The sequence below is a fragment of the Nicotiana tabacum genome, chromosome 5 (genome assembly GCF_000715075.1).
Source record: "Nicotiana tabacum cultivar K326 chromosome 5, ASM71507v2, whole genome shotgun sequence".
Classification (NCBI taxonomy): Eukaryota; Viridiplantae; Streptophyta; class Magnoliopsida; order Solanales; family Solanaceae; genus Nicotiana; species Nicotiana tabacum.
In genome coordinates, this window is record NC_134084.1 from 102,807,119 (window position 1) to 102,820,360 (window position 13,242).

The 13,242-nt window shown below is 37.7% G+C and overlaps 1 protein-coding gene across 1 annotated transcript; it reads right to left on the reverse strand.

Annotated features, from left to right (window-relative positions):
• Positions 1 to 433: 433 nt before the first annotated feature.
• Positions 434 to 2,756, reverse strand: LOC107800898 (remorin 4.1-like). The gene is made up of 2 exons (XM_016624162.2): positions 1,936 to 2,756; positions 434 to 882 (listed from the first exon to the last, which is right to left on the reverse strand). The coding sequence occupies exons 1-2, from the start codon at positions 2,611 to 2,613 to the stop codon at positions 691 to 693; spliced, it is 870 nt and encodes a 289-aa protein (XP_016479648.2). The 5' UTR covers positions 2,614 to 2,756; the 3' UTR covers positions 434 to 690.
• Between the last annotated feature and the right edge of the window lie 10,486 nt (positions 2,757 to 13,242).

A 13,242-nucleotide genomic window follows, 5' to 3' on the forward strand; every position in this document is an offset into this window, starting at 1 on the left:
TTTGATTTAGGCGTTTTGGGTGTAGTTGATGAAGTTGTGGGTTAGGCGGCTGAAAATTATTTGTGGGCTACCGATGAAAACTGTATTTGTGGGTTAGGCAGCTGAAAGGTGCTTTCCCCAAGTGTACTTATGTGAAATTATCCCTTCATTTTATTATTCTAAATTTCTAACGCCTAGTAATTCCAAGAGCACCCCCAAAAATATAAAATCTAAGATCACTATAGACTTGTAGACTAAGATCATTTTATTGTTGAAAGTTGAAAGCACAAGACAGACCTTTCAGCATCATCGACGATCTAAATTAAATAGAAAGAAAGAGGGAAGCATAACAATTCTAAATTCACATATATATCTTCTTAATTAAGCTCATTAAAATACATGAATCTGTACAAATCACTCAAAATTCTCACTATATTCTCATACACTCAAGAGGAAGGATTTAACATGACTTCATCTTGCTCAATATAATGCGATATTTCAAGCAAACACAAATTCTTTTTTCTTGCATCTAGTACTACTATTTTATGTCAATAGGGGTACCCTATCGTTTCAAAAAGAGAAGGGATCCCTATAGACTAACATATTACAGTATCATATTTTCCAAATATATATATATATATATATATATATATATATATATATATTTTTACAAACTGTTTTTCTAATACTAACAAAAATTAATTCCATGAATTAAAAGAAAGAACGCTTAGCGGGAGCTCTGCCAATAGCTCTCATCAAGTTGCAAATTTCAAGAACTTTAGCAACTTTTGTTCCTCTCTTTGCTTCAGCAGATGCCCTTCTTTCTTCTGCCTTTCTTCGTGCTTTTGCTATATCATTCTGCATCTTCTCAAGGGCTTTTGCTCTCTTCTCCTCCAGCTTCCTCTGAAAGACAAATATTTAAAAACAAAATTAAAAAAAGAAAAGAAAAGAAAGAAACTAGTGAACATTCTGGATCCACACTCCCATATTCTGTTACCCATGTATTTCAATTGAAGAAATGTTCAATTATTCTGTCACTATTTCCTAACTATTTTAACTTTCATGCACGGACTTGAAACTAGCTATAATAAGTGAAATTGGTAACTTGAAAAATCAAGTAGAAAACCTAATGACATGTTGACAATAATAGTATAATATTCTTTTTGATTGTTGGTATAGGTTATATCCTTTTCAAATTGGAGAACGAGATCATATCTTTGTTGCATAATAACTAGGTATAACTGAAAATTCGTTCATTAGTCATGTGACAGTTGCAGTAGAGGTACAAGATAAGGGTGCAACGACACAGATAGATAACATTTAAAAGATAATTAAGGTTTACAAATCACAGATATTATTCATAAAATAGCTAAACTAAACTAGAATTACAAAGCGTTGGACTCCTAATATATTACTAAATTTTAGAATTCCCATTGTAGGAGGGCAGAGCAAATAGGCAGTTAGACTATTATTGGACTCATTTAGTATCCAAATTCCAAGCATATTCTCCCTATCATTACAACCTCCAATTAATTAGTGGTGTATAAAACTAGACCAATCATGCGCACAATCAATATATCGTAGGAAAAAAAATATGAATAAGTGCTCCAAATTTTTACCAATCATGCAAACAACTTCAAATTAAGCTGATTAGAATGAACAACTTAATACTATTTGAGAACAATTTTTCTTTCAAACTATTGTTAAAATCAAATCTCGACTAATTAACGACTTTACAACAACATATAAACTTATAATCAATTTAAAAATAGAGTAAAAATAACTCTTAATCCATAATAAACAAGGTGAAAATTTGAGTTATTGAAGAAAGGATAATTAAAGATAACCAGGAAAAAATTTGGAAAACACAATGTAAAAAGATTGGGAAGAACAAATAAAGGAAAAAGTAAAACATGGAAAATATCTCATAATTAAATACAAATGGATGTAACGTACCTCAACTTTCTTCATCCAAGAAGTAGCTTTTTGGACCTCCTCACTTTCCCAGCCAATAATAACAGCATCTTCACGCTTAAACCTGTTATTAATCTTTGAAATTTTAGCATTTTGCCATGCACTAATCTTTGATTCAACCTCTTCTTTTTTCACCCTTTGAACAGTAATTTCTCCATGGCTAATTCCACTCATAGAATTAATCCCAGTGACCACATGATCTCTAGAAGAAGGATTATTATTAATAGTGTTGTCCAAACTCAAGGGGTTACTATAATTATCTGGAACAATAGCTAAAGGATTTGTTTCCTCAATTGTTTCATAATCATCTTCACCAATTCTTCCCAAAATATTGCTGTTGTTAATATTGTTGTTGTTGTTGGTGTCGTTTTCGCTACCGTGGTTGTTGCTTATTGAAGATCCAGCAAGAACTAAAGCATTGAATTCTCTACTCATGGTTGAGAAATTCTCACTTGATGCTACTTCTGTACTGGCTATGGATAAATTTGTGGATGATCTATGGCTATTAGTTTCCCAAGTTTCTCTTCGACGGCCACGATTTGTTGATGGAGGCCTTGATGGGGTTAGAGCATGGATGTCTCTGATTTGTTCTTCTTCTTGATCATGATTATGTTCTTGAACAAGATTTTCTCTGCTACTAGGTATTTGATGATTCAACATATCAAGATTTTTTCAACTTTTGGGGTTTTTGGTTTTTAGTGTGTATTTGGGTTGAGTACTAGTAGCGGGAGGAGAAGGAGGTGGTGAGGTTAAGTACAAAATAATATAGGGGAAAAAGGAAAAGAATTAATAAGATAATCTTGATTTTGTGATATGATCAAACGAGTGGAATAAGATAAATAAATATCTAAGGATGGTCCAGTCGTACGAGCCACACATGCACGTAGGAGTAGTAATTCCACCAAGGAAGGAATGAGGAGAGTGCAAGAAATTAGTGTACTACTTTGCATTGAGGATTTAATAGTCATGTTTGGCCAGTGTTTCCTTGATTTCAAATGCAGTACGCTCGAAACAACGCTTTTAATAAAAATGGTAGTACATAACAAATGTGATAGTAAGCCAATTTTAATGAGTTTTGTACTTAGAGTTCGTGGTCTAATGAATTGGCCGAATAGAAATCAATTTGGCTTGAGACATGATACAAAACAATAGCAAATAAAGAAACGGGCAAAGGCTTGTTGTGAGCACCTAATTTTTGACAATATTTAATTTTTTTGTCACTTCTTCTATGTAAATATTTTAGGGGGTTTTAACATACAAATTTTTAGCTTTGTTATACTTTTTATTATAGGTTAAAAATACAAAATTTTAGAAGGTGAATTATTACTATTAATATTATTTTATTTTTATTCTTATTTTTAAATAATAATAAAAAATCCGAAAAATATTAATTTTTTTTTTAAAATTTTCGGGAGATATTTAAAAAATAAGAAAAAGGGAAGTATGGAATTAAAAAAAAAAGTAAAAGTAGGTGGAATTCTCTTTTAAAAAGTAAAAGAAAGTGAAAAATTAAAAAAATAAAAGTAAAGTTTTGTGGAAATTTTTAAAAATAAAAAGTAAAAGAAAGTTGGAATTAAAAAATAATATAAAGGTAGCTGAAAATTTAAAAAAAATTAAATTAAAATAAAGTAGAATTTTTTAAAGAAAAGTAAAAAAAAAAGTGGATTGTTTTTTTAAGAAAAGTAAAATAAGTGGAATTCTCTTTTAAAAAAGTAAAAAAAAGTGGGATTTTAAATAAGATAAAAGTAAAGTTGGAATTTAAAAAATAAAAGTAAAGAAATGTGGTAATTCTTTTTGTAAAAAAAGAAAAGCAAAATGTAAGTGGGATTTCTTTTAAATAAAAAAATTTAAAAAAAATATGAAATTTTTTGAAAATTCTCCTATAAATAGAAGAGAAATATTTGAAGAAAAGAAGAGAAGAGAAGAGGGAAGAATATTGAGAGAAAACAAATTTTCCTCTTCTATGCTAAAGAGAATTTTTACTAGTTTTATTCTTTCTACCTATTTCTTTCAACAACAAAAAAAAACATATAGCCATTCATTACCTTGTTTAAAAAAAATACCTCAAAAACAGGAGCTAAATCACACCAAAAATCAAATCCAAAAGCTTCAAACTCAATTTAAAAGATAGCCCAAAATACTAGCCCGAAGAGGTCGAAGTCGAGTTCGGTTCGAAAGGTTTCCGCTCGTTGCCTCTGATTGTGGTTCATTTGCACATTAAATTTGATGGTTGTTTGCTCCATATGTATTGAATAAGATCTTCATCTATAAAAGGTTCATTCTTTTCTTAACCAATGTTTCCATTATTTTTCTTTCACCGTATTTTCTTTTGATTTGTATATTATATTTTGGTTATCTACCAACTTGAAAGATATGAACAAAAAAAATGAAGGAAGAGCATCAAGAAATAGAATTCGTGAAAGACAGAATGAGTTTCTTCAATGAGATTGTAGTTCATAGGGAAAGATAGGAAAATGTATTCAAAATGGAGAGAGAATGATGTAATAGCTTGGATCCAAATTAAAGGATGTTAAGTCAATAGCAAATTTGATACCGACATGGGTGATTAGGTCCATAATAACTCAAATCATATATTTCTTCAATAATAATTCTATATTCATAAATCATGACCTTGCAATAATCTCAAAGTAGTTTTAGGAAGAAACATAATCATGAATATTTGTAGTTTGCTTTAAATTGAATACAATCCTTTTAGAATAATCGAGGCGTGCCATGCCAAATAAAATCTCAAAACTCATGGCCCTCATTTAATTAATTTTAATCCTTAGAAATCGAGGCGTGTCATTTAGTTGAATTTTCCATGGCCCTCGCAAACTTGAAAGTGCGTAGTTGCTTTAGGCGCACTATTTTTTTTTAAAAAAAATAATTTCCTAAACTCGGGTGTGCATTTTATGTGACCCAAATCCAAATCTCAACAACGTTAGATAAAATGTGTCGTGGACCGCGGGTGTATTTCATGTGACGTGGTTCAATACGTGTTTTATATGACGTTGAATTTTTCCAAAAAAAAATAATAATTAAAAGCGGCTAATAAGTTAAAAATATACCATAGGTTGAAACATGTTTTAAATATCAGATAATAGGCCAATTGTAATAGTTTAAGCGACCGTGCTAGAACCACGGAATCCGGGAATGCCTAACACCTTCTCCCGGGTTAGCAGAATTCCCTACTCAGAATTTCTGATTCGCAGACTTCAAAAGGAAAGTCGAAATTTCCTCGATTTGTGATTTAAAATAAATCGGTGACTTGGGACACCAAATAAACTATCCCAAGTGGTGACTCTGAATTGAATAATTAATCCCATTTCGAATAATGTCATTTAAATTGGAAAAACTCCCTTATATACCTTCGGGTGTGTAAAAAGGAGGTGTGACAGCTCTGGCGACTCTGCTGGGGACTCAAACCCAGAACTTCGGTTCAGGGTTCAAGAATTCGAGCTTAGAATAACTGTTATAGTTGGCTTGTTTTATCTGATTTTTACATGTTGAGCCTAATGTGCTAAATGTCGCTTTTACCGCTTTGATATTGTTTGGACTATATATAAATTGCTACGAAACCCTCCTCTCTCTGAGTCTTCTAAATCATCTGGGAAGTGTGCACTTCGTGTGACTTCTTTTCTGTTAGAGTCTTATCCCAATTTTAGAACGAGGTTCGGACAAGTTGCAAAGCCGGTGAAGCTTCTGTATTCCCGGTACGCTGCCCCCCCTCGGCTCGAGCTGTCCGCTCGGGTAAGCCATGTCTAGAACAATAAACCCAGGTTTTGAACCTAGAATAACAAGCATCATGTCGGATCCCTAGTAGGAACGTTTGTTTGCATCATGTGCATTTGACCTTGGAGACTCAACACAGGGGTTGGGTCTATCTAGGACAGGTGTACCCAAATGAAAAAGACCATCCTGATGCATCTTACGTGCTACTTGTGCATCTGTTTGTTTCGGCTTGCATGTTGACCGGCTTCTAGAACAGAGGAAGAAAATCAAAAAAAAATCAAAAAATCAAAAAAAAAAAAATAATATAGGAGTGAGAGGTAGGTATTTAGAAAATTCTGAAACTCTATCGAAATTCTGGAAAAAAAAAACGTCGTCTCCAAATGAGCCAAAGTTTTCAACTGCCATGTTCTGTCAAAACTGGCGAACTACGCGGGTCTGATTCTCACCGGATGTGAGTTACGTAGGCAAACCTCATCGGTTCCGGCCCATAATTTTCAAAAAAAAAAAAAATCCAAAAATATTTTTCTTTACTTCCTCTCTAGAAAAGTCTTTTTTTGAAACCCCAATTTTCAAAAAATCCAAAAAAAATATTTTCCATTACTTACTTCTTTAGAAATTAATTGTTTTTTTAAAAAAAATATATATAAAAAAATATTTCTTTTACTGCTTCTTTAGACCGTAATTGTTTTTAAAATATATATATATACAAAAATATTTTCTTTTAATTTCTTCCAAAATCCAAAAATATTTTCATTCTTCTTTCAAAATTGAAAAGAAAAATCAAAATTCAAAAATATTTCATTTTTTTAGAAGCATTTCTTTCATAAATTCAAAATAAAATTTCAAAAATATTTTTCTTTCTTCTTTAGAAGTTTTTTTTTCTATCGAAATTCCAAAAAAAAAACAGTAAAAGTCTAAATTAAAAAAAATCTTTCTTCTTTCGAAATTCCCCAAAAAAAAAATTGAAATCAAAAATATTTTCTTTCTTCTTTATAAGTCTTTCTTGCGGAAATTAAAATATTCCAAAAAAAAAAAAGTTAGTTTATTTACTTTATTTTTTGTCTTCCCGAACTACGCTAGTTTAATTCTCACCGGATGTGGGATACGTAGCAACCCTCATCGGGTCCAACTTCATTTTTTTAAAAATAGCCCAAAAAGAACAAAAAAAATTGTTTTAATTGTAAATAAGAAGGTGATGTCATTCTTGTCTAAAATAGTTGAATGTCCCCAAAAGGGCGCCGGAAGGCCGTTTTTGCAAGAACAACCACCTTTAGTAGTTTTTTTAAGGTTTTGGCAGTTTAGCAAACACAACCTTAAAATCTTCTTCCCCGAAGTGCTGAAAGGCCGTATTTGCAAAGCCGGATTTTTTATGAAAATTTAAAAAAAAAATAGTGATAACCTTTTCTTGAGTCATAACCTTTTAAATTAAATCACCCTAATAAATGTGCAGGATGATCACAGATGAAAACGAACCCTTCGCAGCTCTTGAATAGATCCCCTTACAGCTCCACATGTGGTGGAATGACCTAGGAAAAGGTAGCCGAGGAACTGTGATAAAAGTTTTGGGTGGTCTTGTCGGACTTTTTAACATCAAGCCAAGATTGGACGTGATTGAAGCCTTGATACCTTTTTGGGATCCGACTCGCAATGTGTTTCGCTTTTCTGATTTTGAGCTCACACCCATGCTAGAGGAAATTGCAGGTTACGCCGGCCTAAGCGGAAACCTTAGAAGTCAGTACCCGGTGTCACCAAGACCAGTATCTCCTCACAAGTTTCTGGATATGTTGAGTATTAGCCGGGATATTCAGGATGGGAATTTATCTGGAGGGTTTTGCACTTTCCAGTTCCTGTACCAACGCTATGGCAATCCCCAAGGTTTCGAAGCACCGAATACTGGTCTGACCCATGCTGGAAATAAAGATAAATGGGAGGCAAGGCGGGGTTTGGTTTTTATAATGTCCGCGAAAAGACGGCAACATAGAATTGGGCCTCGTGGAAATGGTTGATGTCGCAATCAAGAAAGCTAATGGCACATTAGTTCCCCTGATCTTATCTGAGATTTACCGAGCTTTGACCATCTGTCGAGAAGGGGGAAATTCTTCCAAGGCTGCAACTTACTACTACAATTGTGGATACTGGAACATCTCTGCCACCGTGTCGGATATATGAACTACGGCATGACCGGTTTGGATTGCATCAAAGAATTTGAAAGCCGAGTGGCGGGGGTTGAATTTCCAGAGGGTACCGAAGCTTGGTTTGCCCACTTGAGTTCTTTAACTTTGGATAAAATTGAGTGGACGTTCGGATGGCTCCCTGCCACCGAAGTCATATACATGTCAGCTAAAGTGTGCTACTTTCTCCTAATGGTCATCCGGAGCATCCAGCCATATACTCCTCACAGGGTTTTGCGCCAACTAGGAAGATTTCAAACCGTCCCCATGACGAAGATTTGAGTGTACATGTCGTCGAATTGGGCCCAAAGGCTGTATTTCCAGAAGGAAGAGTTCGCCAAGTTTGGAATGAGTGCAGATTTCTCGAACCCAAGACTATGGTGCGGGATCTAGCTAGAGGTGAGGTGGACCCCAATTATATGGTTTGGTTTGGCAAAAGATTTCAAATTCCTCGAGAGCCCGAGAGACCTGCTAAGAGACCTCATGTCCAACAATTCACTAACGACTCGCAGGAGCAGTGGGGCTGGTTGGCAAAAGAAGAAAGCTATAGGGCTAAGATAAGTAAATTAGAGGGACAAATCAGGGACCTTAAATTTGGCCATAGTATCCAAGCTGCCGCAGATGAAGGGGAAAAGAAAAAGCTAACTCAGGAAAACGAAGCTCTCAAAGCTCAAATCCATAAAATGAGAATAGCTGCTAGAAACCCGGAAAGAAGCCGGGCAGATGAAAGGCTTATAAGCGGTCTGAGAAAAAAAGTACTTGAGTGTCAAGATGACCTAGAAAAATCTGAGGCTAGTCTAGCAAAAGTCCGAGCACAATTGGCAGAGAATGCAGAAGGGCGGGCAGAGTTTGTGCGACAAATGAAAAGAAAATATGAGGGGACAATCGCCAATTTAAAGAGAAAGCTAATCACCCTTGAAAATGAGGCGGACAAACAGGCCAGGAATTTTAAAGCCGATAGGGAACATTGTTATGCTTTGATGGCCCAAATGGACGAAGATATGCAACAATTGCGGAATCAAAATCATCATGACACTCAAGTGTTGGAAGCCCGGAATCAGCAAATCGGGCGTTTACTTCAGGAAAAGGGTATTGTCCGAGAGAGGGTTAGAGCCATTGCCGACTACATCGTCATGAAATGCCACGCATGTGAGGATATGACTCAGACCACTTTCTTCGCTGCTGTAATGACATTTGTCCGCCAGATAATAAGTGATTTGGAGCGGCTTTAAGGGGATCTCGCACGTAGGCCCGTGAGACCGAATTATGTTCCACCGGCCCCAGGAGTCGAAACATTGATGTATTCATGATTTTTCACTTATTGAGTTTGTATTTTGGAAATTATTTTTTAGTCTGTTGGTAGTTTTAAAATTCCAAGAAAATGAGTTGTTTGAAGTCTTTTGTAATAGAAAGTTTAGGAGTTTTATTAATGAAAATTTGAAAATTCCCAAAAAATTGTTTCTTTATTTTTCGCACTTATTTTTCTTGAACTACGTAATGATCTGATTCACGCGACGTCGTGATACGTAGGCAATCCTCATCGGATCCGGTCACGATTTTTGTAAATAACTCAAATAAGAGAGGGATGTGAAAAACAGAGCCAAAGAAAAACCAAAAGAAAAACGAAAAAAAGGGCAAGGAAAGAGAGGAAAGAAAAGAGTGGAAAATGGGAATAAGAGGAGAAGTACAAAAGCCAAAAGTGGAAAGAAAAACAAAATTGGGAAAATAAGCAGAGCCGGGATGAAACATGCAGCCGTTGCGAAACATGTAGAAACACATTTAATTGTATAGGTGCATCACCCCCAACGTGCGATTTTCTATGTGTTAATTGCTTCAAACTAACTGGTTTGTTGTCTACTATTGTAAAGGTTCTATAGTAAGGTGGTTGGTTTTGTGGTAGTCTGGCTTCACATTCATACTTCACAAGGTCAAAAGGAAGCGTTGAAATGTCTTCGGAAATTCCTCTGCCAACAGTTCCTATTCCAGAGGATAGTCCGATCTCGGCCATCCCAACTTCTGAGTCAGCAACGGCTGAGGAAAATAGAATTCTGCGTCTCCGCATGATGGAAATGTGGGACGCCTGGGCCAATGGAAAAGAACCGCCAAGTGAGATCCCTGGATTCCCTGAGCTTTTTCCCAGGGCAAGTAGGACCTCCAACATCCCCATAAGTTATCCAAATACCCCACTGGGATATCCTACCATTTCAGCCCACTTTGTTGGAACACCTTCTGAGTCTCGCCCCCAGGTGTTAGCTTCAAGTGCGGCTTCAAATATATTCACCGCGCCACCTTGTTCAGCTACGACACAACCTGCTTTACCCAGGCCTAACTTTGATTCATCTTCCTTCACATTTCAAGCACCATCTTTCCCAGTGGAACCTCCTCAGTTTCCTACTTATACTTACCCTCAACCACCCCAATTTGAGTTCACTGCGGGGCAAGAAAAGACCACCAAAACTCCTGAGCAAGAAGAGATTGTGAGGAAGATGAGGAGTATGGAACAGAGTCTCAAAAGCATAAAAGGCTTGAGTGGACAGAAAAGTGTATCCTATGCCGACTTATGCATGTTCCCTCATGTGCACCTACCATTGGGATTCAAAACCCCAAAATTTGAGAAGTACGATGGGCATGGTGATCCTACTGCTCATCTCAAGAGATATTGCAATCAGCTGCGAGGAGCCGGTGGAAAGGAAGAACTACTCATGGCCTATTTCGGAGAAAGTCTGGTTGGCATCGCATCTGAGTGGTACATGGACCAGGATATATCCCGCTGGTACATCTGGGATGATCTTGCTAGAGATTTCGTCAGGCAGTTCCAGTACAACATTGATATTGCTCCAGATAGGAACTCATTGACAAACTTGAAAAAGAAATCCTCAGAAAGCTTCCGAGAGTATGCAGTTAAATGGCGTGAGTAAGCATCCAGGGTAAAGCCTCCGATGGATGAGGTTGAAATGGTCACAGTTTTCCTTCAAGCTCAGGAAGCTGACTACTTCCAAAATATGATGTCCGCAATGGGTAAACCGTTCGCTGAAGCTATCAAGATTGGCGAAATGGTTGAAAATGGGCTGAAAACGGGTCGAATTCTAAGCCAATCCGCTATCAGATCTACCTCCCAAGCCATTCAGGGTGGGTCTGGAGGAATAGCAAAGGGAAAGAAAAAGGAAGAAACATCCATAGAAGTGTCGGGTGCAAGGAGAAATTGTACTCCCATATCCCTTTTCTCAGAAAGGACCCCGCAGCACTATTACCCTCACCAAGACTTGGCCTATACTCCTCAGCCATACTCAGTCATGAATGCTCAGCCTTATGTCCGGACACAACAACAAGCCAACAGAAATCAAGCTCCATTTCCTAGAAACCAACCTCCTTACCAAACCCACTACAACCCCCGCCCTCCACAAAATAATTTACACCCTAATGAACCGCCCAAGAGGCTAAATTTCACACCAATTGGCGAAACCTACTCCATCCTGTTACCAAAGCTTGTTCAAATGGGTCTGCTACAGCCTGTTCCTCAAACCAGGCAAAACCCAGCATCACCCGCTTACAGAGCCGATACCCGATGCGCCTATCACTCAGGGGAAGAAGGGCATGACACAGATGATTGCTGGACTCTGAAGAGAGCCGTGGAGAACTTGACAGAACAAAGGAAGATAGTGCTGAGGGATGAAGATGTTCCCAATGTGATCAACAACCCACTGCCAGCCCACAACAACGGGCCGGTAATTGGAATGATTTGTGAGGATAAGGAATTTGACCCAGCATTGAAGGCCATCATTTCCATTGCTGACGAAGAAAAGAAACCAAAAGCTGCCCCGAAGCAAGATAAAGGGGAGAAAAAGAAAGAAACCACCCCTCCAAAGTCAGAGAAGAAAATTGAAGTTGAGACCGGGGCAACGCCTCCCAAAGATGTTGTTCTCTACGTCCCTCAAGGCCGTAAAGAAAAGCAGATGACATTGAGTCCTCCCAGGAGATTCGAGCTGAACAAAACAACCCAGATATATGTGCCCAAGAGGGCTTATGTGATGCGGGGGCCAATTAAGCCATCGAGGCTGAATGAGCCCGTGGTTATTGGACGCGCGCCATAGAAGCCCATGAAAGATCCTACTGTTGTGCCCTGGAACTACAACAAAACGGTGGTGACCTATAAGGGCAAAGAAATCCCAGGAGAAGTTCAAGAAAATAACCCTTTTGAAAAGTATTCCAATTTGGAAGAGGTGAACAACGCTAATAGAAAGCGCTTCCCACTTAAGAAGCCCGTGAGTGCCGAAGAAGCGGAGGCTTTCTTTCAAAACATGAAAATGGCAGATTATGAGGTGATTGACTAGCTTCGAAAATTTCCCGAACAAGTCTCCTTGTTGGCTTTGTTGATGAACTCCGCCGAACATCAGAAGGTATTGATCAAGAGCCTTAACGAAGCATATGTGCCTGTTGACACTTCTGTAGAGCAGTTGGAGAGAATGGTAGAAAGATTTTTCGCAATCAACCAGATCACTTTTAGCAAAAATGATTTGCCCTCAGAAGGGGCCGCACATAACAAAGCCCTGCACCTAACAGTCAAATGCAAAGGGCACTACGTGAAAAGGGTTATGTTGGACGGAGGCTCTAGAGTAGACATTTGCCCACTTTCAACTCTACAGCGCATGGAAATCGGGATCGAAATAATCCGACCCAACAATGTCTGCGTACGTGCCTTCGATGGCATCAAAAGGGACACAATTGGATAGATCATTCTAATTCTGATCATCGGCCCAGTAGACTTTGAAGTAACCTTCCAGGTTCTAGACATGGACACATCCTACAACTTTCTTTTGGGGAGGCCATGGATTCATGCAGCGGGGGTTGTACCCTCTACTCTTCATCAGATGGTGAAGTTCGAGCATGAGGATCAAGAGATCGTGGTCCACGGAGAAGATGAGCAATCAATTTATCGGGACCCATTAGTCCCATGTCTTGAAGCAAGAGAGGGGAGTGAGCACATAGTTTATCAGGCTTTTGAAATTGTGGTTGCAGACCAGTACAAAGAAGGAAACCCTTGCCCCCAACCCTTCCTTTCTAATGCATCAATCATGGTGTCCAAAGAAATGATCTGACATGGCTTCAAACTGGGGAAGGGACTTGGGAAATCATTGCAAGGGATAGTTGAACTTATCACCCTGCCCACCAGTGAAAAGTTCTTCGGGGTAGGCTTCCGACCCACTCCAGCTGATATAAGATGGGCAGATGATAGAAAGAATGATGGTTGGGTCTTGCCTCAGCCGGTTCCGCATCTGTACAGAACATTTGTCAAGCCAAAATACCAGAAGAAAGAAGAAGATGAGGCCTTTACTGCCGAAGAGATTGAAGAGATCTGTGGGGCAATGAGGAAGATACTATATGAAAC